The sequence below is a fragment of the Nuphar pumila genome, chromosome 6, assembly GCF_984573655.1.
Source record: "Nuphar pumila chromosome 6, dmNupPumi1.hap1.1, whole genome shotgun sequence".
NCBI lineage: Eukaryota > Viridiplantae > Streptophyta > Magnoliopsida > Nymphaeales > Nymphaeaceae > Nuphar > Nuphar pumila.
Genome location: NC_143254.1, coordinates 135,150,212 through 135,177,959, shown reverse-complemented (window position 1 = coordinate 135,177,959; position 27,748 = coordinate 135,150,212). Strand labels below are relative to the sequence as shown.

Here is a 27,748-nt window from a genome sequence, read left to right as displayed (position 1 = left end):
ACTGTAAGACCCCAGGTTTCTGGGATTGTTTTCACACATAAAAAAAAAATTGTTGCCACTTTTTTCATGGGTACGAGTTGGGGTTGTTACAATTACTAAGGTTGTAGACTTATATGAGTTGATTGATTTAGGTATACAGGAGTCACTAGAATATGATTAGCTTGGAATCAATCATTGGATGATGTATCTTTTATGAAAAAATATAATTTTTGAATGTTTGAATATTTATGAACATTATGAAACATTATTTTTAAAACCTTAAAAAAATCTTATTTATGCATCAAAATCGAATGATTCAAGAAAAGATTCTTATAAAACCACGCATGTAGATGACATCCTTACAGTTAGATTCAGGAAAAAATAAATAAAAAAAGTCATGAAAATCGTGGTTCACACATTAGTTCTCATATTCTAGTAACTCAGGTATATAGTAAGTTGAGTATAAATAGGTGTGTTTGTTTAAACAATAAAATAATGGTACTGTCTTTATAAAATGGCACATTTTTTAAAAAATGCTTCACAATTTGTAGAAATGTTCTCCATGTCCAAAATCTTGATTCTCAACTTTGTAGGGCATTTTTATCCTTTGTGAACCTACTCTAACGTTCACATGCGAACCTCCTGACATTCACGTCAATATGTTGCGAACCTTTAAATATGGTTAAAATCACCAAGGAGATTTGCACACATATTTGCACGGTCCTACTCACACATATGTTACTAATCTTCTCGGTGATTTTAACCATATTGAGAGGCCCCAAAGGGAGTTGGGGTAGCTAGCTGGGGCCTTGGCTGCTAAACGGGTAGTGAAAGTTCGATTCCGCAAGCCAATGAACAACATAGGCCCTGGGGCAGGGGTCCTGGCCTTGGGGTTTTAAGTTGTCAGCACAATGACCATAAATATGGCAGGCTGAGGTAGCACAATCAAGTCTTCATGCCGGGAGCCATTTCTTCAGGTTATAAATAAATAAAAAATCATATTAAGAGGTTTACTACATATTTGTGGGAACTTCAAGAGGTTCATAAAGGGTAAAAATGCCATACACATTGGAGCATAAAGATGCTTAATCAAATACATGTTTTCTATTGAGCAAACAATGATGAACACATCTAACTGTTCAGATCAAGAATAACACACATAAAACTATGATTTTTAGGTCTTAACGTTGGGCTATCTAACAATTGGGACAGCATGATCTCCATTCTCAATCTATTAAGCGATCCTCATTCTTAAGCAGGTTTCTCATTATAAAAAAGAAAAGCAAAAACAAAAAAATGTAGAAATTCATCTTTTATCATGGTAAATTCAAAATACTATCATTTTCAAATGCATCATATATTTTGTCACAAGGACACGACCAATGTTCTGAATCCTATTAGACCTGAACCAACCCGATTTTGATAGACCCATAGATTTGGATGGGGTTCAAAATATATAACCTTTTAAAAAAAGTGTCGGTTATGGGCATGAAAAATATAAACTCGAAGCCGGTTAAACCCAACAGTTTTTAATACCCGACCCTAACGATTCTATGTAATTTATACCCGTACCTAGATATGCCAAAACCATTTCATACCCCAACCTATTTTCATATTCAAAGCAACCTAAGCCCGAACTTGTCTCAGATCTAATACCCAAATCGATCCTAACTTGAACGTAATGTAAAAACCATTATGAGCCCAATAGGGTTCCTTTAAAAACTTTTCTAACCCTAAAAACTGACAAATCTCAATAGAACTTATCTATATTAAAATCAATGATTGATATTATACTAAAATTTGGTAATAAAAATATTCATATTTTTACATCAAATCAAATTTAAAATTTTTATTTATTATTCAACAAATAATAATAAATGCATCTAATGGTTCAGATTAAGCATAATCCCTGTTGTCTAATGGATGGCACTGGTGGGTTTGTTACAAGCATAGTGACAAAAGTTAAAAATAGCAAAAAAATATCGGCAGTTAAAAAACTCACGAGAAATTGATTTTTTTTTAAATTTCACATTTTTGGCAAATTCTTGGCAATGAAAAATAAATAAAAATATAAAATTTATTTTTTATAAGAAAATATAAATAAACAATATTTAAAAATAAAAACAGCAAAAAATTTTCACGATAAATAGCTGTTAAAAATGTAAATATCGTGTTTAAATCACGATATTTATGTTTTGATGAAAAAATAATGATATTTTGAATATATCATGAGAAATTACCATTTAAAACGTTCAAGTAATTTCTCATGATATTATTGTGAGATTTTCATAACTCGCGCGATATTTGTCGCTGTGGTTACAGGTTATGACACTGGTACTTGGACTTTGACGACGAAGGGAGAAAAAGAGAGCAGAAGAGGCAAGCGGCCGCTGGGCCGTAGGACTTTGGCTCGAGCCCGCCAGACCACCATAGCTACTTAGTTGCGAGCCTTGCGATAAAAGGCGCGCGCGCGCGCGCGCGAGAGAGAGAGAGAGAGAGAGAGAGAGAGAGAGTGCAACGTGCGTTTGCCTTTTGTCTCGGCGTTTTCGTGTGCTGGGGTTTTGGTTGGCTGGTCTTATTAGCTGGTATGACCAAATCGACACGTGTGGGCATTGCTGGTAGTTAGGAATGGCAAGGGGAAAAGACGATGACGGCATCGATGGTCAGGCGGACTGGAATGGTATTATTTGGGGGCTTGTGACAGAGGTGATGCTCGATTATTAATTCCAGGGAGGTGATCCTCGATTAGCTGTGTGTTGGTACCACTACTTCCGGCGTTGGAAGTAGCTCGCCGGGACTGGTCCCTCTGTTGTTGGGCGTTGGCTTTGGAATCGTGTTTCCCATGTGTGATGGCTGCTCTGCGTTTGGGATCGAGCGGTAGGTGATCGCTTATCACCACCATCACTGTCGTCATGAAGAGGGGCGGTGTTTACTCCATGCCTGGCGACTATGTCCACTTCAAGTCCCGTGTCCCTCTGCACAAGATCTCTGTACGTTCTCTCCCTCCCCACCCCCATAATCCCTAATTATTGTTGTTGATTCATTCCATTCTGCCAATTTGTTTCCCACCATCTGCATATGACTGTATAAAGTTTCTTTTCTCGCGAGGGACGGGTTAATCTTAATGCGACAGTTTCCAGGTAGGATCACCCCAATGGATGTTTACCCGTCGTAGATTTGTGTCGGTTTGCCTGCTGGGTTATCACCGGGTGGCGTTGTTGGTTGAAAATTCTCAGATTCTGAAAGGAAATCGGGGTGATTCATTCGATTGCTTGACTTTATATCTGGTTTCATGATGGCCTTGCATACCACCGGTGTACTATATCGCTTTGCTTGAAATTGTATGTACCTTTTTAATCGCCTTATATACCACCGATATCAGACCACACTTAGGGAGATTATGACCCTAGATTTTTGTTGCTAGCTGTTGAAGCCAGACATCAATTATTAGAACTGGAAAACTTGCCACTGTTGCTACTTGGATACTATAAATAGCTTCGTGTGATAGTTTTGACTTCTTGGTGGAACAAGAAATGTGCATTTCCATTCCTGATTCTACTCGCATATGCCATGTATGCTTCTCTCCTTCCTTGATATCTGATCTAGTGAAAAGAAAAAAATGGCATTCAGATGTTGGTGATGTTCAGATTTCTCTCAGCTTCTCTTTCCTGCACTTGGATAGTGGAGCAAGGCCACGTGCAAACAATTGGGTGATGCTATGGAAACTAGCGCTTTTTTTTAAAGACTTTATAGTGATTTCTTTTCAGATCTTCAGAAACAGTCGTTGATAGATCTAGTAAGTCAGACTCGACCACTTCTTTTCAGATGGAAAATATCTGACCCACGATCATCAAGAATGATTGAGTCTCAAATTTCCACGAGATTGAAAATTTTATGTTCAAACTCAATGGGAAAGTTTATTAGTACACATTCAATACTTTCTTAAAAAAAAGTACTGTGTATCGAAAGTCTTTCCCTTGCACTTTGGAGCAAAATGGTCCGAGTAGCTAAGCATGAAACTATGCGTATTTTATAACCAATCATGCTCTTCTGCTGTCTGATTGTGTTTTTAAGATATTTTGAGCCGAGGCATCTGGCCTGGTAGTATTGTTGATGAACTATATGCCTTTCAGTGTTCTAGCAGGTGTCACCATATTAAAGATTGTATGGTATTGCACGAGAAGACTTTTTGCATGTACCTGGTACTGCTTGCTTAATCCTGTTGCCCAAATATTGTTTTATTGGGTATCTTGTTAGACAAAAGGCTATCTTTGTTATTGTCACGGGCCTATTTCCTTCAATAGGCCAGCGCCAGCGTGATGTAACAATCCTTCCTTACCGCCACAAGCCTTCTTGTCGCTTGCTTTCCAGTCGCGGAAGCTTGTAATCAGAGAGCAAGAGAGAATAGAGGGAGAAAAATTGCAATCACAACGAGGATAAACAAAAGAAAGCTCAACGCATTTGATTCATTCACAATTTAGCCCGTAGGCCTCAGTTCAAGTATATGGGCTGCCCCTTCGGGGTATTGATTAACCTAAACCGAGCAACTTACATCAAACTCAACGAAAGCAAAACAAAATCTAGATGCAACTTTATAATGTAAGTCACAAGGGAACATGCTCCTCCCTTCAAATCATGCGCCATCTATTTCATGGTAAGCCCTGACTTTAGTCGGGTGACGCTTGTTCATCTAGAAAGCTGGCTCCCATGTAGGTTCTGCTGTTTCCTCCCTATTTCTTCGCTTCGTTCAAGTAGTTGACCTTATGGCGAAGGATCTGATTGAGGTTCTTCTCGGCCCGTTGTGTTGTCGGGGCGCTCTGCATGATGGGAGCATGTTGTGGCACGCTATGTTCTGGATCTCCGTCATCTGTATGGAACTGTTTGAGGTTGCACACGTGGAACACCGGGTGCACCTTGAAATCTGGGGGCAACTCTAGCTTGTACGCCAGTTTGCCCACCTTCTTTGTGATGGTGAATGATCCTTCATACTTTCTGATCAGTCCGCGGTGCCACCCGCGAAAGATGCCTGTGCGAATAGGATAAAGCTTCACCAACACTTGGTCTCCAACTTGGAACCCAGCGGATCGACGATGCTTGTCCGTCCACTTCTTCATTCTTTTTGCCGCCTTGTGTAGGAATGTCTTTGTCAACTCATTTTGCTTGTGTCAGTCTAGAACAAACTGATAGGCGAAGGATAACCTTCCCTTTTCTTGCGCGGCAAGAGTGTGTGAGGTCAACGACTGCTGCCCCGTGGCTATTTCAAACGGGTTGTGGCCTGAAGACTTGCTCTTCTGCAGATTGTAAGAGAATTGTGCCACGTCAAGGAGCTTTACCCAATTTTTCTGATTGATACTAACAAAGTGCCTAAGGTACTGCTCAAGTATTCCGTTGATGCACTCTGTTTACCCATCGGTCAGCGGATAAAAGCTTGTTGAAAACAACAAATCAGAGTCAAGTAGCCGAAATACTTCACGCCAGAACTTGCTCGTGAAGCGAGCATCACGATTACTCATAATGCTCTTTGGTATGGCCAGTGCTTTACCACATGCTTTACAAACAACTATGCAGTCTTCTCTGCATGACACTCCTTAGAAGCTGGGATGAAGGTGACATACTTTGAGAAACGATCAACCATCACTAGGATGGAGCTGGTGCCATCTACCTTCGACAAACTAACAATGAAGTCCATGAAGATGCTTTCCCAAGGACGTTCTGGAATCGATAGAGGCTCAAGGAGACCGATTGTCTTCTGGTTGGTCCACTTGTCTTGCTGGCAGATGAGGCACATTCGCACATACCTCTCCACATCGTCTTTCATCTGCGGCCAATAGTAGTCACGCTCAAGGAATGCTAAGGTCCGCTCCTGACCAGGATGGCTGGCCCATAATGTATCATGGCACTCCTTAAGCAATTCTTGGTGGAGGCTTCCCCACCGCGGCACGAAGATGCGTCCCTCTTTTGTCACGAGGAGGCCGTCCTGTAGTCAAAATCGTCGAGTCTTACCTGTGGTGTTGCACCGTCGGATTCTGCTGCGTACCTTCACGGATGCGACTCAACAAAGTGCCCTCCAAATGCATTTCGGAAGGCTCCGCACGTGCAACAGCCAGTTCAGCCCTGCGACTCAAGGGGTCCGCAACTACATTGGTCTTCCTAACCTTATACTCTAGGGTAAAGTCGAACTCAGCCAAAAATATCTGCCACCGAGCTTGCTTTGGGGTCAGCTTTTTCTGTGTTTGAAAATAGCTCGTGGCAACATTTTTCGTCTTGACTACAAACTGGGCACCCAAAAGATAGTGTTGCCAGGTCCTGAGGCAATACACGATGGCTATCATCTCATGTTCATGCACCGTGTAACGCCTCTCTGCATCCTTTAGCTTACAACTCTGATATGCGATTGGATGACCGTCTTGCATAATAACTCCACCGATGACAAAGTCTGAGGCGTCTGTGTGGACCTCAAAGGGTATCGAGTGATCAGGCAGTCACAACACTGACTCTCTCACTAAGGCTTTCTTCAAGCTGTCGAAGGCATCTTGTCATGCTCCTGTCCAAAGCCATGCTCGATTCTTCTTTAACAAGTCAGTGAGGAGCGCAACAATGAGGGAGTAACCTTCAATGAATCGTCGATAGTAATTCACCAAACCAAGGAATGACCGCAACTCTGACACTTTGCTTGGCGGAACCCATTCTTAGATGGCTCTTATCTTTTGCCCATCCATGCGCAGCACACCCCACCCCACAACGTGACCGAGAAAGCTGATCTCCTCCTTACCGAAGAGACACTTCTCTCGTTTAACACAGAGGTCATTCACTTTTAGCACCCGAAACACTGTTCGCAAGTGCCCGACATGTTCCTCCATGTTGCTACTATAGATCACGGTCATTCAAGTAGACTACCATAAACTTGTCTAAGGGTAGAAAATCTGATTCATTATGGTCGTGAACGTGGCTGGAGCATTCGTCAACCCGAATGACATTACTAAGAATTTGTAAGCACCATCAAGTTGTCTTCGACTCATCACCATATGCAATCCTCACCTGCCAGTAACCCGATCTCAAGTCTAGCTTTGAAAAGACTCGGAGACTGCCCAACTGATCGAACAAGTCCGCTATTAGTGGCAACGGTTTCTTGTTCTTTACCGTGACCTTGTTTAGCGCATGATAGTCCACACATAACCGCTTGGAGCCATCATGTTTCATCTGAAATAGGACTGGGGCACCAAATGGTGCGTTTGATGAACGAACAATGCCTGCATCCAACATTTCATCCAATTGTCTGAGCCGCTCTTTCAGCTCAGCTGGCTCTATGCGGTATGGAACCATTGCGGGAGGCTTCGCTCCAGGGGTCAACTCAATCTTATGGTCGACCTCGCGTCTTGGTGGTAGACGCAAGGCAATTTCGGAGGCATCACCCCCCGAAACTCCACCAATAGTGGGGTTAGGGTCGGCGACACTGTTGCTTGCACCTTCCCTTCTGCGTGCACGGTAACTAAGAATGTCTGCTCCCCATGCTTGACACCTTTTTTCAATTGCATTGCCGATAACATTGAAGTCTTGCCTTTCTGAGTAAGACACTAAACTGTGTGTGACATGTTTGGCCCTATAATCGTCAACGAGTTAAACTTTGGCAGCATCATCACATTCTGGCTGGCAGAAACTCCATACCCAAAATCATCTTGAAATCGTCTTGGGGCACCACAGAGAAGTTGGCCTTACCGGCCAAACTCCCAATTTAGATAGCCACATCTCTTGCTTCACCAAGGATGAGTTTGCCCTCAGAGTTTAGAGTCTCCTATGACACATGAGATAATAGGAGCCCCTGTTAAATTATGTATCGATATTTGTAATCTCTTATATATATATATTCGTATATATATATAGAGATACACACATATATATATATATATACTATGTATAAATGAATGTATATATATATATTTTCTTATCCACCCGAAAAGGGTATTTCTATAAATTCCTGTTTTACGCATATTTCATTTTGGAATATGCTTGTAACCTTTTTTTCTTTTTATTTTTCCCTTTTACTTTTTCTTTTTTCCTTTTGTTTTTTTGTGCCACATAGGGAGGCTCCCCAAAGAGTCGTTGGGGAGCCTCCAACGGTCACATATGTGACTGTTGGGGGCTCCCAACGACTCTCTTGGGAACCCCCTATGTTGCTCCTTTGCTTCCTTATAAATAGGGGCTTCCCCCTCTTGTATTCTTTATGTCTTTGAGTCAAAGCCCAAGTGCTCAATAAAGTGATTCCAATATTTTTTTATGCCGTTGTTCATTTGCGAGATTTTGTGAGTTGTGCTTTTATGCACAAGTGTTCTTATTGTGCATGTGTGCCGAGTTTATTATCAAGAATATTAAGGTCTTGATCTTAGTATCTTGTTGGAGATACTTTTACATGGTATCAGAGCCTCGTTGAAGGAGGATGATTGTGCATCTCTTCATCTTTGAAGTGCCTCGAAAAATGTGCCTTCAAGCTATTAAAGTTTGAAGTGGATCATCTCCTTCCGGCAATATTTTAGAAGCTTCTTTTGTCAAGAAAGATTTGAAAATCATTTGAGGTACGCATTATTTTCTATCTTCTACCCTCTCTAATGGGTGAAAAAGACTCCCACTTCTCCCTTGGTTTTAAACTTAGTGGTTCGAATTATCATGTTTGGGCCGGCAATATGGAAGCCCATATCAAAGGAAAAGGTCTTTGAGGGTACGTTCAAGGTTCAATACCGGAACCCGAACCCGAACCCGAACCCGAACCCGAACCCGAACCCGAACCCGAACCCAAACCCAAACTTACAATCATAGAAAAAAGGGATATTAAGATTTTTAAAGGTGAAGATAGACAAAAAGCCCTAGAAGATTATTCAAAAAAGCATGATGAGTGGGAGATGAAGAACTTCAAGATCTTGTCTTGGATTTTTTCATCCGTAGAAACCAAAATCAACGCCAACATCATTAAGTTCAAGAAGGCCTCTGAAGCTTGGTTGTACCTTGAAAAAATGTATACTTTAAGGGACTTATCTCACAAGTATTACCTCCAAAAGAAGGCATTGACCCTTCAACAAAACGATTTGTCTATTTGGAAATATTTTGCGGAACTATCATCTATTTGGGACGAGCTTGCTATGCTCGAACCAAAATGGAGCAGAGACACAATTGAGTTAAGACACAAACAACTAGAGGAAGATCGATTCTTCAATTTTCTAAATGGACTTAGACTCGAATTTGAGCAAATTCGGTCCTCTCTTCTATCTGCATTCACATCTCCCTCTATTGAAGATGTAATCACTAAGTTAAGTGGTGAGGAAGCCCGTATGGGGATTAGTAAAAATAATCCTAGCATCCTTGCTACACCTTCTCAAAATGATTATGAAGCGGTTAATGTTGTGTTAAGACCCGAGAATAATATGAAGGCCTGCAAACCTCTTCATTTCAAAAATCAAGGTCAAGGAAGAAATGATTGATATGGCAAAAGAGACTATAGCAAATTAACTTGCCATTTTTGTAAACAACTCGGGCATATCAAACCCATTTGCCCCAAATGGAAGAAAATTCTTGTCGCGGCTATGACATCCCAACCAGAGGAACGACCTTCTTTATCAAATGAGCCTATTTTCCTTCAACAAATTGTGGATGCACTACAACCTCTTCTCAAATTAGGCATTTTCGGAGCCGCTATGTCATCCTCCTCATCTCTCGGTAAGACATCTTGGCTCCTAGATTCCGGTGCATCATTTCACATGACTCCAAGTGCTTGTTCTCTTTCCGATTTTTCTAAAAGTTCTCTTCCATCTTTTGTCTCAACGGCGGATGAAACACCTCTTGAAATTAAAGGAATGGGCAGTTTTGAAAAACAAGACTTCCTTATTCCAAAAATTCATCTTATACCAAAACTAAACTTAAATTTACTCTCAGTTTCTCAACTCTCGGACTATGGTTGCGATATAAAATTCTCTTCTAATAAATGTTGGATATAGGATCGTCAGTCTAGGAAGTTGATTGAGGAAGGCTCTAGGAGAGAAGACCTCTACTATGTTGATTTTCTCAAAATTTCCAAGAACCAGTTTTGTAATGTTGCTCAAAACAAAGATATTCATGTATGGCATAAGAGATTGGGTCATCCCAACATTGTTAAAATCTCTTATTTGCCTTTTATTAAGCATCTTTGTAATGAAAATTTTGTATGTAATAAATATATTCTTGGGAAAATGAAAAGTCTTTATTTTACTCAAAGATCCATGTTTACAACAAAATCTTTTGAAATTGTTCACTCCGATGTATGGGGTCCGGCTCCGGTGATATCTAAAGGAGGTTTCTCATACTATGTTATCTTTGTGGATGATTACACTAGATTTAGTTGGATATATTTTCTTAAACATAAACATGAAGTTTTCTCGATTTTAAAACATTTCATATGATGATTTTAAATCAATTCAATGGAAGTTTAAAAATTCTTAGAACCGACTCCGGTAGCGAATATCTTTCCAATGAATTCAAAAGTTATCTTGAAAATCATGATATTCTCCATAAAAAATCTTATCCTAAAACCTCACAACAAAATGGGCTGGCTGAACGAAAACATAGGCATATCATTGAAACAACACGAACCTTGCTCATTTCACAGAATATTCCGAAAAGATTCTGGGCTGAGACAACCCTTACATCGGTCTATCTCATAAATAGATTCCCATCAAAAAATTTGAACAAGGTTTCTCCATTTGAAAAATTATACGAAAAAGAACCTGATTATAGTTTTTGGATGTAAATGTTTTGTCCTTACTGATAAAAATGATAAACTCTTACCCAAGGCCATTCCTTGTGCCTTCCTTGTTATTCTGAAACTCAAAAGGGTTTTCGCTGTTATGATATTAAAAATGATAAACTATATGTTTCCAGAAATGTAAGCTTTTTGGAAAATCTAAGTGGTTTCGAAAAATTTGAATCTAATGACGAGAATGTAGACTATTCTTTTCTGTTTGATCTGTTAACTGGAGATGATGAAACTAGTGATGATGAGTCGAATCAGAATGACTCCAGTAATAATGAAACCATTCATGTGCCCCCTTCATTTCATCAACATGTCAATGAGGAACCACATAGAGATCCCATAACCTACACTCATAGAGATAGAAATACTTTCAAAAGTGCCCTTGAAAGATATGATGATGCTAGTGGGACTACTCCTCAAAGTGCGGAAAACCTTCGTAGGACCAAAAGACAGAAAACCTCCTTCTAGGTTCATCTCATATGAGTCTTTTTCACCTAAATATAGAGTCTGTCTAAGCGTCATTCACTCTTACATAGAACCTAGAAACTTTGAGGAAGCACGAAAATGTCCTGAATGGATAGTCGCCATGGATAATGAACTCGAAGCTCTAAGGAGAGCCAAGACATGAGAATTTCAAGACCTTCCTAAAGATAAGAAAGCAATAGGGTGTAGATGAATGTTTAAGGTTAAAACTAAGAGTGATGGGTCCCTTGAGAGATACAAGACCCGTTTAGTTGCAAAAAGATATAGTCAAGAATATGAGATTGATTATGAAGAGACCTTTGCCCTGGTAGCTCGAATGGTCACCGTCCGATGTCTTATAACCGTTGCCTCAATCAACAAGTAGAACATCTATCAAATGGATGTTAAGAATGCATTTTTAAACAGAGATCTAAATGGAGAAGTGTATATGAATGCTCCTCTTGGAATGGAGTCTCCTAAGGGAAAAGTGCTTCGCCTTCGAAAAACACTTTATGGTTTGAAACAAGCCCTCAAGGCTTGGTATGATAGGTTTAACTCCGTAATATTAGAAAATGGTTTTTAATCATGTTTTACTGATACTGCTTTGTTTGTTAGAAAATCTAATGCAAGAATTGTTATTTTACTTCTATATGTGGATGACATGCTTATAACCGGAAGCGATTCTAAAAGGATTAAAAGCATAAAATCAATTTTAAAGGATAGGTTTGAAATGTCTGACTTGGGATTTTTAACTTATTTTTTGAGTATTGAAGTAGCATACTCTCATAGAGGGTATTTTTTGTCTCAAACTAAGCTTGCATATGAGATTATTGACAGGTCAGGTATTACAGATGATAAGGTTTGTGTAACTCCTGCTATAGTAGGAGCTAAAATGAAGATTGATGATGGTGTTCTTCTCTCCGATCCTACTCCCTACAGACAGCTTGTAGGATCGTTGATGTACCTGAGTATTACCAGACTAGATATCTCACATGCAGTGCATACGGTAAGTCAGTTTCAGCATGCACCGACTTCTGTTCACATGAGTGCCGTCTTACGAGTCGTAAGATACCTAAAGGGTACTCTAAATAAGGGAGTTTTTCTGTCATCCTCTTCTGAGTTAAAATTAATTGCTTATACTGACTCTGATTGGGGAGGTGACCCAAATAACCGTCACTCCACCACTGGTTTTTGTGTGTTCTTAGGTGACTCTTTGATCTCATGGAGATGTAAGAAACAACAAAAAGTTTCTCTATCTTCCACTGAAGCTGAATATCGTGCCATGACAACTACTACCATGGAAATTGTATGGATTCATCAGCTGCTTGAAGACATGGGGATCACTATTGAAGGGCCCACTAAGCTATGCTGTGATAACAAGAGTGCAATTTACATTGCCCAAAATCATACTTTCCATGAGCGGACTAAGCACATTGAAATGGACTGTCACTATGTTCTTGGAGCCTACTTGAAATGAGTCATTGATCTACCTTATGTTATTTCAGAATATCAGTTGACAAATTTTTTCACCAAAGCCTTATGTGCACCAAGATTCAACTTTCTTCTTGGCAAACTCTCGGTCATCATGCCCTAAGTTTGAGGGGGGGTGTTAAATTATGTATCGATATTTGTAATCTCTTATATATATATTTGTATATATATAGAGATACATATATATATATATATATATATATATATATATATATATATATATATATATATATATATATATATATATATATATTTCTTATCCACCCGAAAAGGGTATTTCTATAAATTCCTGTTTTACGCATATTCCATTTTGGAATATGCTTGTAACCTTTTTTTCTTTTTATTTTTTTCCTTTTATTTTTTCTTTTTTCCTTTTGTTTTTTTGGTATTTTGTGCCACATAGGGAGGCTCCCCAAAGAGTCATTGGGGGAGCCTCCAACGGTCACATATGTGACCGTTGGGGTCTCCCAACGACTCTCTTGGGAGCCCCCTATGTTGCTCTTTTGCTTCCTTATAAATAGGGGTTTCCCCCTCTTGTATTCTTTATGACTTTGAGTCAAAGCCCAAGTGCTCAATAAAGTGATTACAATAATTTTTTTTATGCCATTGTGCATTTGTGAGATTTTGTGAGTTGTGCTTTTATGCACAAGTGTTCTTATTGTGCATGTGTGCCGAGTTTATTATCAAGAATATTAAGGTCTTGATCTTAGTATCTTGTTGGAGATACTTTTAGAGCCCCCGGGTCCTTGAGCTTAGGAGTTTGGTGTTGCAACATCGCACTCACCTACTCAATCAGATAAATCTTCTTCGGCACATTAGACCTTAACTTCCTTTTCTGCTTACAAATCTCTTTCAAGAACTTTGCGTATGCAGAGACTTGTTGGATGACGTCAAACAAGGAGAGGTTAATCTGAACGTGCTTGAAAATCTCAAGCATCTTCACCCATTGCTTGCCAAACGACTTCGGTCTCTCTAAAGCCTCAGGAAATGAGAGCTTTGATATATATGAACTGGAAGGCTCAGAGGGAGGAACCCTCTCACTTTCCTAGGGTGTCTTAATAGGGAATAACTGCACATCAATCTGTCTCTCGCTTTCTTCTGCAGTCTTCTTAGTTCCATGGAACTCCTTCCCGATCCTAAGAGTGGTAATCGCCTGGGCCTGCTCTTGATGTGTATTTGTCATGTGCAGGCCATGCATCAACTCCTTACCCCTAGGGTTTACCAAAGGCTAGCTAGGTAATGTCCCCTTGCTTTGCCTACTTAGCGCCTCGGCAAGCTGTCCCATCTGTGTCTCTAATTTGACAATGGATTGAGTATGGGAGTTTAGGTTTGCCTTGCTGTCCGCAAACACCTGGAACATCTTGTCCTCAAAGGACTGGTTGGATGTGAGCTTCTGGGACTGGGGCTGACTAAAGGAAGGTTAGGCTTGAGGATAGCTAGATCTCTGAAAGCTCGACTGGTAGCCACCTGGTCGAGGTTGGTTGGAAAGGGATGGGGGGCTCTTTTGGATTTCTCCACGAGAAATTGGGATGGTTTCTCTAACTCGAGTTATAGGTGTTGGAAAATGGGTTGGGTGCGGGCTTGGCGAAACCTTGCGCTACCTGAACTTGTTCCTGAACAAACTCAGGGTACTGCGGCGCCGCAGGACAGTCAAAAATATAGTGTGCTGGGCTAGCACACAGCGCACACACCTGCATAGCTGGTGAGGGATTCAACAACAACTGATCTAATTTCTGGGTCAGTAGGTCGACCTTGTTTTGCAACTCAAGGTGTGTCCTTATTTCGAACATACTAGCCTTCTTCGCTCTAACATGGGCAGTTGTTGCCCTTTTAGTGCACGAGGCCGAAGTGTGGTGCATCGAATTTTTGCTAAGGGTCTCAAACAAGGCCCACACTTCGTTCTCACTCTTCAGCATGAAATTACTTCCACAGGTTGCATTAACCATATGACGATTCTTCTCAGTCAGCCCATCGTAAAAGTACTGCACTAGTTGCCAACGGGTCACTTGGTGATGAAGATACTTTCGGAGAAGATCTTTCATCCTCTCCCAGGTCTCATGGAACTGTTCTCCATCAATCTGAGAGAACCTGGTGATAGCCTTTCGAGGTTGGTTCTTCTTATCAATTGGGAAATACTTCTTGAGAAACTCCTTTTGCATATGTTCTCAAGTGGTAATCTGAACCGTGTCTAAAGACTTAAGTCAGTGCTTGGCTTTATCCTTGAGGGAGAACGGGAACAACGTGAGCCTCAACGCATCATCTCCGAAATTGTTGATCTGCATCGTAGAGCAGATCTCGAGAAACTCGTCGAGATGACGGTAAGAGTCTTCATTGCTAAAGCCGTAAAAGGAGGGTAGCATCTGTATGCCACTGGCCTTAATCTCGATTTGATTCGCTCCTACATCAGGTCTTGCAATGCAGGAGGCGGGAGTATAAGCATTGGGAATGAAATACTCCCTCAGATGACGGGTCAACTGTTAATCCTCAGTCATGGGGCCGAATCTACGGGCTCTCCTAACGATGGATTCAGAGTCCTCTACTGGCTCTACAAGCTCGGGGTCAAGCGAGCGTCGCCCTTGCATACACTTGAAGTAGAGACCGGTATAGCAACCGTCCTAAGGATGGTTTTTTACCTACCTACCGGGCAATCACGATCAAACCAAACCACGAAAGCAAGCAAAAACAAAATAAAGAATGAAAGCATAAAATAAACAACCACACACTTGCATCCAAGCAATTATTTTGCAAAAATCAACCTATGTGCAAGGTACCAATCATGTATAGTTACCTATGAAAGGGTAGCCTACTAGGTGGGCCAAGCAAAAAAAGTAAACTTTGGTTCTAGGGATAGCAACGTGGTTCTACAAATCCTAAATATAAAACAAACTATATATCCTAATTAATAAGCAAGAAAAATAAACTAGCAATCCTAAATAATTTGCAGAAAATAAACTAACAGTCCTAAATAAAACGTGGACAAACAAGAGGCAATAAAGTGAATACTCTTTGTTCGATCGTCGTTCCCAGGCAACAACGCCAAAAATTTGGTGTAAGTTTTATGAAATGAATTTTTAAAGATATATTTTGATAAAACATTTTGTGAAAGTCAGACACCAAATAATAAAAATCGGCTCACACTAGGGTGAGATCCGGGTCGAACTTAGGGAACAAAATGAAAAACTTTGTATTCCACAGAAATGCAGTCTTTATTGTCTTAAAAATAAAAATAACTAATTAATTATGAGTTACCCTCTTGCGAAGGGCTCAAAAAAAAACAATAAACAGGTCTTATTACAAACCCAATTTAATTAAATGGCCCTCTGGCCAAAAAAAAATAAAAATAAAGAAAGGAAAAAATCTACAGGGCTTCTTTTTCTCGCAATCTAGCCTTATTTTCGTAAAGCGTGTACAACCCTTCGCTAGCACGCTCTTATCTTTCAAAGTGAACCTTCCTGCAATGCACAAAAGAAAAACCCAAAACAAAGAAAACAAAAAGAACAATTTTCTAAAGCACGAGGGTTAGTTATAAAAACCAAAATCAAAGAGATTAAACTAAATCTAACTAAGGTGCAATATTAAACTGACTAATTAACTAAATAAGAATTAACACTGTTCTAACTAACCACAAACAGAAAATTCACACAATCTAAATGATTAACACAACCAGTCAATCTATGCAGGCTAACTAACGCAAAAAATTAAGTCAGGCTGGCCTGAATGAGGACTGACAGCCGATCCAAGTAACGGGTCTGGTATGCTAACCTGGCCGAGTGGACGCAGTTATAGTCAGTTGGCTAATAAAAAAAAATTCTGTAGATCCCGTGTACTGCTCGGTTGCACTCCTGTAGTCAGATTTGTTAACCGAGCTGACTAATTTAGTCTGATTTGGCTGGACAAACCCGTCAACCGGATTAGGCAGATATGGCTGACAACATTGGCTGAATGGATCTGATTAGGTCTGGTCTGATCAGATCAGACCTAATCCAACCTAACGAGTGCGCCTCTAAACGAACTGCAGCTGGAAAGAAAACTTTTGATCTGGGTCTGCTCGGTGGGTGGCTAGCCGGGTTTGACCTGATTGCAGGCTGACACGCTGGTCAGATCAGGCTCGACAAACTTGGCCCAAAAAAATATCAGATTTGGCCTGAGTAAAAAAAATTAACTGCTGACCCTCTCGATTGACAGTCACCAATCGGGCAGGTCTGCGTTCTTACTGGATCACGCAGGCTGAATAAGATTCACGGATCAAACCCAGCCTAACTGATCAAGCTGATCAGATCTGATCGGGTATGATGCTTACTGAATCAAGCTAGCAGCAAACTAGCCTGGTTCAGCAGCATCCAAAAAAATATGGATAACCAATCAGATCTGCCAACGATGGCGGATCAACAAAAAAAAAGATATTCCGATCTTGCAGATGAGAAAGATGCCCCCTCTTCTTCTAATGCATCTATTTATAAAAAAATTAGGGTTAAAATTGTATTATGAAAATTTTCTAAAAGACTCCATAAATTTTCAAGAAATTTCGAAAGACACCCTTTTCTAAAACTAATTTCTAAAAACTTGTTAAACTTTATAAAAAACTCAAATGGGCACAAATTTGCTCATTTTTCTCTTTAATTGAAATCAGTAAATCTCCTAACAAACACACGTTATTAATCACTTTTTGAACTTAATCATGCACATAAATGTGTAAATAATATGCATAAAATTATGTTAAACCAAAATTCCTATCATGAAACTAATTCACAGTTTGAGTAGCATCAATCTATTATACAGGGGTTGGCTGCACTTAAGATGATGCATGCATGAGATTTACTTAAATTACTTGCTAGGAATACAACCATTGGATGCTGAAGGGCATACAATATAACGATTAGGCTTGATGCTAATATTGAACAATACGAGGCAAGATTAGTTGCCAAGGAATACAACCAGTAGTTTGGAATTGGCTATGTAGAGCCTTTCTCTCCAGTGGCTCATATAACTACTATTGGCACATTACTTATTGTAGCAGCAGTTAGATATTTGAACCTTTGGCAGTTTGATGTGAAGAATGCATTCTTGGTAAGTTATTCTATAGGGGTAGATTAGGTTCTTTCTCTTGGAGAAAAAAGTGTCAGACAAAATCTTCAAAAAGTAAAGCGGCTTTAATTTTTTTTGAAAATGCCACCATTTTAGCGATGGTTTGTTAAATTCATGCTAGTTGAATGCTCCTAAAATTAATATAAAGGATCTAAACTTACACGCACACACTTACATAAATATAAATGTATTTGGTACTGTTAGGTATGTAGCCTTTTGTTGACATTGACAAGTTCTCTAGGTCTTTTTGCCATAAAAAATTGAGAAATACAATGGGGGTTTATGTATTTGTTGTCACTGCTAAGGGAATTTAGTAAATTTACAAAGAAAGCATATTACAAGATGTCTTGCATTTCCAAACTATAATTAACATGTGTCGTCTACTCTAAAAAATTATGTAATATCATTGGTGGTGACAATCAACCTATGCACCACTTTGGCATTTCTAATTATGTTAGGATCTATGTCACAGGGATTCGGCTAGCAGGGTGCCGCACCCGCGTTGACGCGACTCAACGCGGGTGCGGCACCAGGTGCGGTCAACCCGATCCTGGGTGCGTTGACCGCACCTAGGGTCATTTCGGTCCATTTTTGTTTGGATTTAAAAAAAAAAAATTGCCCTACGAAATGGGCTGCAGAATTTAAAAAAAAAAATTTCAGGACAGCTGCTTGCCGCTCTTGTTTTATAAAGGGGCACTTGTGTCCACAACATCTGACGAGATTTGTTGGCATCCCATGCTATTCCTGCCTCCAAAAAATTAATTCACAGTGTTAGAAAACATATTGTTAACTTGGAAATGATGATCCATCTTCCTCAAAAATTAAAACCAAAATTCAAGAGCCTTTTGAAGTCTTTATGCTTCAACCAACCAAATCCTTTTTCGTCAAGGATTTTCTCTTTCCATAATAAATGATAATAAATGATAATGATGGTGGTAGAGTAGAGCCTTGGTGGCTATTAGTATTCACTTTTCTCCTGACGAGGTGCTCTAGCCGTAGCCTTGTGTAGATCTCTCTTTTCCACATGTCAAATCCAATAAATTTCTTTTAGCTATCATCCATGTGCAACTGTATATAAAATGAAATTTGAAGAACCCTAGGCAGTGGCGTGGCAGTGGCGTCGTAGGCCTCGTGAAGACTCTCTCTCCAGCAAACCACGTCAAACCTTTCGCTTATATTTTTTTTCGTGAAGACCAGGGAGTTTCAAACATGAATGAATCATGACAGTCAGCAAAACGCAGCAGGCTGGGTCGATCAGATTGCCAATCCTTTCGGTTCATCAATTTTGTCCAGTTGAGCTAAAGTACACAACAAGCAGAACGTGGGTAACAAGTCTTCAAACAAACACACCAGCAAAAAAAACTGAACCCCGACCCGTGCCGGGGGAACCCCCGACCCCCTTCTCTATATATATATATATTATTTTTTTTTTACATTTTTGCCCCTGCCGCACCCCCGCACCCGGGTTTTTTGGAAGTGCCGAATCCCCGCACCCGCACCCGCTCCCGCTCCCGCACCCACACCCATGTGACATAGGTTAGGATTGAAAAGGTCTGGCCAACTTGGTAATTTCCACCGAATAATTCAAGATGTTTTAAGTGTATTTCTCTTGTTCCATTCACAATTTTTACTTGATTAATGTTGGAACGTGATTTGGGTATGTTCTGGATCTGGATAAACCTGGTCACATTAAGGCAAATTGTTGGTTCAAGAACGACCCCAGGTCCAATATACAAATGCCCCCTCCGAGCAGGAATCAAATAAGCCTCATAATTCAGGACAACAGACGGATGCAGGGCAAGGTACAATGGATAAGCAGTTATTGTTGGCCGCACTCTCTGGTCTTAACCTGAAGCAAAATGATGGAGCATGGTATGTCAATTCAGGTGCTGCAAGTCACATAACTGGAGATGAAGGTAAGCTCCTTAAATTGATTCCTTATTCGGGTAGGTTAAATGTTATAACTAGTGGGAACTCGGCACCCCCATCACACATATTGGAAGTGCTTTTATTCCTTTGTCTAATTATGTTCCCCTTAATCTTTCTAATATCTTCTTAGTCCCCAACATTAAAAAGAATTTAGTCTCTGTTTCTAAGCTTGTTGATGATTCAAATTCATGTGTTGTTTTTACACCTTTCTCTGTTTATGTGAAGAATCTTCACATGAAGAAGACATTCGCTGAAGGGGAACATATGGGAAACATGTATATCTTCAGAGAAGATTTCTCTTAGAAGCATGCCATTCTTGTTCCGAAGCCCGGGTTGCAGTCCAAGATATCCCGTCTTTTGAACGTGTCTGATGAAAATAAGTCAAATGTATGGCATAGTCGTTTGGGTCATTGGAGTCAGTCATTTGTTGCAAGGCTGGTTTCTCATGGCCTTATTCCCAAGTCATGTTTAAATTCCGAAATAAATAATGTCATTTGTCCTAGTTGTCAGTTGTCAAAGTCATGTACTTCCTTTCAATACTTTGAATAAAAGGGCTTCAAAACTTTTTGATATCATTTATTCATGGATATATTTTATGAAACACAAACGTTAAGTGTTTTAAATCTTTCAAAAATTTCGTGCTTTGGTAAAAAATCAGTTCTTTATGTCTATTGTTAACTTTCAATGTGATGATGGTGGAGAATATTCCTCCACTGAATTCATTAAATACCTTGAGAATAATGAAATCAATTGAAGAGTGTCTTATCCTTACACTCCACAACAGAATGACATTAATGAGAAAAAGCACCGCCATATCGTTGAGAGTGCCTTAACAATGATGCATGAAGAAAAAAATTTATTGTACTTATGGACCGAGGCTTTTCATTCAGCTGTATATGTTATAAACAGGATTTCGATGAAAAATCTGGATTATAAGTCTCCTTTCTTTGTTCTATTTGGTAAGCATCTAGATTACAATATATTGCATGCGTATGGCTGTTTCTGTTATGTTCATGTGGACGATACGTTGATAAATAAGTTTGACCATAAAGCTTACATGTGTAAATTCATTGGTTACTCTGATGATCATAAAGGTTTCAGGTGTTATGACATCAAGGAGAGAAGGGTTATAATATCCAGAAATGACATTTTTTATGAAACTTCTTTTCAGCCAAGTGAATCGACAAGCTTCCCTACTCAAGCTTTGACTGGAAAAGAGTATTACTCACCTTGGCTAAGTGAGGAATTGTATTCCCAATGAAGCAGTGATGTAAGCACCCAAGATAAGTCAGCAGAGATTCAAGAAGAGCATGCTGATATGCAAATTGAAAATTAGCAAGCTCAACAAGATTCACAAATTCGTGGTCAGGTCATAGATGGCAGATTTAAAGATGGGTGTGTCTATCAAAGGAGAAGCAATATCAGTCCACGATCAAAAGAGAATAAAAATGATAACGATCATATAATTCATAACCATCTTGAAATCAGAAAGTCAAGCAGGATTTGACATCCAGTTCAGAAATGGGTCAGCTATTAAAATTTCAGCATTGAGCATCAAGATTTTCTCACAGGAATTGAAAAACAAGTTGAACCTTGTTTCTATACTCAAGTAGCCCAAAGTAGGGGGTGGATTGAAGACATAAATAAAGAAATGAATGCTCTGCATGAATGTAAGACTTGAGAGATAGTGAAATGGCCTCCGACTAAAATGTAGTTGGGGTCAAAATAGGTTTATAAAATTAAATATAAATCTGATGGAAGTATAGAAAGATCTAAGGCTTGACTTATCGCCAAAGGCTTCACATAGGAACATGGTTTTGATTATGATGAGACCTTCAATCCCGTAGTCAAAATGGAAACAATCCAGGTAGTTTTATCTCTTGCTATTGACCACGATTGAGTTTAAATCAACTGGATGTCAAGAATGCATTCCTTCACAGAGAATTGAATGAAGAGGTTTATATGAAGCAGCCATCGGGATACAATGAGAATGATCCAAGAGCTATGTCACATGGGTGCGGGTGCGGATGCGGGGATTCGGCACTTCCGAAAAACCCGGGTGCGGGGGTGCGGCAGGGGCAAAAATGTAAATATATATATATATATATATATCATGTATAGTCTATATGTATGGTAGCTGTTAAGGTCCATGACATTTATGCCCAACTTACTTTTTACCATTTTTTTATCTTATATGGTTGTCCCCAAAGATGAAAGTGATGAGTTGTGGAGCCTGATTCATTGTTTTTGCCCTTGCAGGAAGGGGGGTCCGGGGGCTCCCCCCGGCGCGGTCCCGGTCGGGTTGATCGCACCCGGTGCCGCACCCGCGTCGAGTCGCGTTGCGGCACCCTGCTAGCCGAATCCCTGTGACATAGTCCAAGAGATTATGTTTGCAGATTAAAGAGAGCTATTTACAGTCTCAAACATGCTTCCCGATCATGGTTTGTAAGTTTTTCATTAGAGATACAAAAACATTGATTTTACATATCATATCTGGATCACTCATATTTTATTCACAAAGGTAAGGGTTACGTGATTGTTCTCCTTATATATGTTGATGATATAATTATCATAGGAATTTTTGAAGAACACATTAAGGAAATCAAGGGTGTGTTGGGAGAAAGGTTCAAGATGAAAGACCTTAGGAACCTAAAAGTAGAAGTTGATAGAAAGAAGGATGAGATGATCTTATTTCAATGAAAATATACTCTTGATCTCTTAAAGAAAACATGTATGCTAGATTGCAAACCTCTATTGACTCCAACTCCTATTCACCAAAAACTAAAAATGGAGGAAGGAGAAATATGTGAAAATCTGACACAATATCAAAGTATTGTGGAAATGCTGCACTATTTAACTTTCACTAGGCCAGATGTTGTTTATGCCGTGAATCAGGTATCTCAATTCATGCATCAGCCAAGGATAATTCACATGGAAATTGTGAAGAGGATTCTAAGATATCTCAAAGGCATGTTAGGTGGTGACTTACACTATAAGAGACCAAGGCAAGGTGATTAGGATGAAAGGAGATCAATTTAAGGATACTATTTTTTTATTGGAGGAAACTTAGTTTTTTTATCTAGTAGAAAACAAAAGGCAGTGGTAAGATCTAGCATTGAAGCATAATACATGGCCATGGCCGCTGCATCCTCAGAGTTGGCTTGGCTTAGGTTTATGTTGAATGACTTAAATGAAAAGATTCCTAAGTCTGTATTGTTTTGCGATGATCAAAGTGCCATCAAAATATCCTTCAACCCTATATACCATGGAAGAACAAAGCATATAGAAATAGATCAACACTTCATTAGAAACAAGATTGAAGATGGAGAATTGGAAGCAAGATTTGTTGTGACAGAAAATAAAGTTGCTGATTTATTTACAAAAGGAATGACAAAACGAAGATTTTGGTATCTTAAGTCCAAGTTGTCTATGGTTATCACCACATACAACTTGAGGGGGTCTGTTGGAACGTTATTTGGGTATGGTCTGGATCTGGATCAGTGATCCAGATCCCACAGTGTTTAGATTGTAATGGATTCTCGTTTGTAACAGATTCACATCTCTTTACTTGTTTTCCATTATTGCCCTTTCAAATGTAATTATAGGTTGTATTTTTAGTAAGGGCATTCTTGTGATGTACCATATTGTAACTGATTTCTATTATTAAGGAAGGACTCACGGTTTTCCCTGTTTAGAAAATGTGAGGTTACAGCCCCAAGTTGTCTTCTCTCTGTCTCCTACTGAATTCACAATTGAGAGCTTTGAATATGGGTCAAGCGAGAAAGTTGGTCATTAGTACGATTTTTTTTTATAATGTGTTACTATGTATGTGAGTTTTAGATGTTTAGGGAGCTGCAACTATTACATTTCTCGTGTTCATGTGCACATCCAGAGGGATGTCAAATATTATGCCAAGTTATTTTGGCTGTATAGATTCTCTTCTTGGTTGTCTGTGCATTGATTGGCATTGGACTTTATTGCCTGTTCCTTAACATGCTTTGTTCTCTTGTTTGTGCTTAAATTGTCCTTGTTTTGCACTAGTGACTGTTTGTCACCAATTCTTCCTTGATTCTGTCCAGCTTCCCTCCGCACCACCACCTCAGGAAAAAAAGAACAAGAAAACCAAGTACCTTGTAGGCTTCTCACTTGCCAACTTCCTATCTATGTTTAACACATCCAGGTGGAGAAAATATCACCTACTAAGAACTCTTGTTCATGGACAATGTACTGCATATAAATTTGTGAAATTCTAGGTATGAGATTAGGGCAATGTAGGAGCAAGGGAAAAAACGAAATGAATCCAGATGATGGAGAAGTAAGCAGGAAAGAGAGAATATAAGGTGTGAATGTGGGAAAAACAAGAAAAAGTAAGAGGAAAGAAAATATGAGAAGCTAGTGTGATATATGAGAATAAAACAAAAAGAAAGAATGTGAATATGAAAGAGGCCTGGTACATAATGGGGAATCTTGAAGTCGAGATGATGTCCTTAACTTGGATCACTTTCATAACAACAAATTGATAGAGTGAACCTGATGAAACTGAGAAGGTGTAGATTAAGTTATGGTCCCCCACCGTTCCATCATAGGCTGCAGTTTGTTATCGAGTCTCAACCTAGTCAAGGCTAATATGCTGAAAATATTTGCAGTTATGAAATTCCAGTTGGTTGACTATAAGAGTAAAATAATATAAAACAAAGTTCAAAAATAACTCTGGATCTCAGATTCTATCATACTCCACCATCACCTCAGGCTGAAAATCCCACATCCTCCAAGTTCCATTTCTTACAGACGAAAGAGAAAAAGATGAAACTTACCACATTCACATTTCATTAAATTGGTGCCTCCTTTTCCAGCTATAGAAGAAAAAAAAGTGTTTGCAATTTGCATGCTTTCTTGTGGGTATTTATTTAACATGTGATACTCAAAGGTTGATCTGAAATTCTAAATGCATATGGAAATATTTGTGTGGCTCAATTATATCTTTTTTTATGAGATTATCATTTACTATAACTAGGAACTTAATTTCCTTTTTCTATTTTCTATTTTTGTTGGGTTTTAACTCCAGTGCTTCATTATTGTTACAAAGCTCCGATTCCTGCTAGTTTCCTAGTGTATTTCAAATATCTGCCGTTTCTTTCTTTCTATGTGCAGTCCTGTTGCAGTGCAATCTTGTTGAAATCCCTGTCTTTCCTTTCTTTTTATGTGCAGTATTGTTATAATGGTTGATAAATATGCATATTCTGGAATCTGCATTGGATGATTACAATGTGCACATGTTCTATCGCAATTCATATTGATTACTTCATCTCCTGATGACAATATTATGAACCAGATGTGGTTATCACTAGGCTGATATTTAGGCTAACCAAACTTGTTTCATTAACCTTTGACCTCCATTATATTTTGTGCTGTAAGCTAGAGACAAATAGAACATTGTTGCGACTTTGAAACTTTTGCAGCAGTAATCTTCTGTACTTTGATCCTTACTAGTTTGAATTCATCGTTAATGTTGCTTTTATCAGTAATCAAGTTCATGGCCATTGCAGATAGGGTCAAAACAGTGGAGATATTATGATTATGGTCCTAAAATGGTGGCTCCGCTTATCTGTCTTCCGGGCACTGCAGGAACAGCTGATGTCTATTACAAACAAATCATGACCTTGTCAATGAAGGTAGTAATTTTAGGGCATTGCATTTTCATTGTCTGGATTCAATTTGATCATTAAAACTGTCTGGAAAATGCTGAGATGTTTAACTTTGAATGCAAGCATTTGCTATGCCTGACAGAACATATTCCTGAAGCTAAGTGCAAAGCATTTTACTGCATGCCTTCATTTTCTTGGACCAGTTCCTTTGCACCATATGACAATTTTGTTTGAAATTATGAATTGTTTGAAAATTGTTGAAAAGCACCTCATAAACATAGTTCATGAGAATTTTCATGCACTCTGTTCTTTGGCTGGCTTTTATTTTTATTTATATTTTTCAATCTGACCGTTTGGTTGATCTCATAACCCAATATATGTATACTGCAACTTTAGTATCTTTTTTTCTTTCTTCACATGTTTCTCATGAAATTTAGTCTTTCTATAAATCTAAGCAAATTGTGCAAAATAATTCCTTTATGGTTAATAAGTTGTTTATGTACACAAAACAAATGATATATTACAATATAATCTAAGCAAATTGTGCAAAAGAATTCCTTAATGATTAATAAGTTGTTTATGTACACAAAGCAAATGATATATTGCATTATAACATGTAAATTTGCATTCTTATCCAATCATTTGCATGTATATGTTCATTTTATTTTTGGTCTCTTGTTTATAATCTCTTATCAGCTGTTTATGCAATGCGTGATCTCTATACCAAATTATTTATTTGTTTGGAAGGGTTACCGAGTGATTTCTGTCGATATACCACGTGTATGGAGTCACCAGGAGTGGGTTCATTCCTTTGAGAAGTTCTTAGATGCTGTTGATATTCATCATGTAAGCTTATTTTCCATCAATTGTCAATTACAAGTTCTACTTTTATTTTATTACTACTTATGCATTTTTTTTTATAACCAAATAGATGTTGCCTCCTAGTGAAATTCATATAGCATGCTATTTATGAATAGAAGTATCCGTTTTTACAAGTACATGTTAGAACTGGATTTTGCACATGTCCACATGCACGCACATGTATGTATGCAAATAGGTATAATGTATATATGTTTGTGTTAACATTATGTTGTTTCATGAAACTTTGTGAAGGCACGTTATCGTGAAAATTTCTTGGACCTTGTCTGCATGGAAAAATTGGTTCTAGTATGGTGAAATTAGTTGAGAAAATCTTTATTGTAGATGGGCCTTTGTTGGTATACGTAGGCCCTAACTCATGTATAGACTCAATGAGAAGAAGAGCAACAAAGGGAGTGTTAAGTTAATATATATTTTTTTAGTTGTATGTAAACCGAAATACCCATCAGGGGTATTTCGGTCATTTCCTATTGTAATAGGGGTCAGCCCACTAGGGGTTGAGTTTGTAATTTTCCTTTTTTGGTTTTTATGTATTTTATTTCATGTGACTGATTGGTACAACCCCAACTAGCTGTTGGGCTGGTCCCAACGGTCATATTTTGTTGGGGGCTAGCCCAACAACTAGTTGTGTAACACTCTAAAATTTCGAATTTGTAAACCTTTCAAAATATTTGAAAGAGATTAGAAAATCTTTTATTTTCAGAGTTTTTGTTTTAGTAAATTAGCAGAAATGATTTTTCGAAAAGAAAAGAGACAAGTCGACAACCTTGGGCGCGTTAGCTTAAAAATCTCCATTTCACACTAGATTGAATCCTCACAAAGCGTTAAGAAAACCATATGCATTAAAAGGAAATAACGAGTTTATACAAAAATGGGATTTCTTGAGGAAACCTTTATACAAAATGCAAAACTTCAAAATGTATCCTGAATGCAGAACGCCGTTAGAAACAGTGGGATCTTGAAACCATCCTGCCATCGCGTCATCGCCCGTCTTGTAAACCCAATCATCACTTGTACCCATAAAATGAGTCAGTTTCATGAAAAACTGGTAGGTGCACAAGTAAGACAATATAGAACAAAATTAAGCATATGAATTTTATTCCTACATGGTAAGCAATTTTAGTAGGTAATGAGCCATAATTAGCATGCGCATTTGATTCACACAAGCAAATAAGTTATCTTTAGCATGGACAATTGATTTCGCAAGAAAATAAGCAGTTACTTAACACAAGATAAGCAATTCATTAACACAAGATGCACAATAAAAAAATATTGTGAAAAGGATAACTTTGTTTTGATATTAACTGGTCTGCAGGTATGCACAAGGCACGAAAGGTAGAAACAACTGAGACTAATCAGGGGGTTTATTATGCCATGTATTTAAAATACCTTGGGTAACTAGCTGAGTCCACTCTTAAGGGGATGGCCAATGACCGAGATAGAATTCTCTAACGGCCACTCGTTCAAATGATGCATTCAACTTCTGCAGAAGTCCATGAGATCT

General features: G+C 38.8%; 1 protein-coding gene across 3 annotated transcripts in view; it reads left to right on the top strand.

The window, feature by feature from the left end:
* Nucleotides 1–2,439: 2,439 nt before the first annotated feature.
* The window catches only part of LOC149836368 (alpha/beta-Hydrolases superfamily protein), a 124,734-nt gene continuing 99,425 nt past the window's right edge, over nt 2,440–27,748 (top strand). For 2 of the 3 annotated variants that reach the window (XM_090009177.1, XM_090009175.1), the window contains exons 1-3: nt 2,440–2,969; nt 25,267–25,392; nt 26,113–26,211. In XM_090009177.1, coding sequence (XP_089865303.1) covers nt 2,892–2,969; nt 25,267–25,392; nt 26,113–26,211 — 303 coding nt within the window. In that variant the 5' untranslated portion in view covers nt 2,440–2,891. The remainder of the gene's footprint in view (nt 2,970–25,266; nt 25,393–26,112; nt 26,212–27,748) is intronic. The other variant, XM_090009176.1, reaches the window with a different exon arrangement.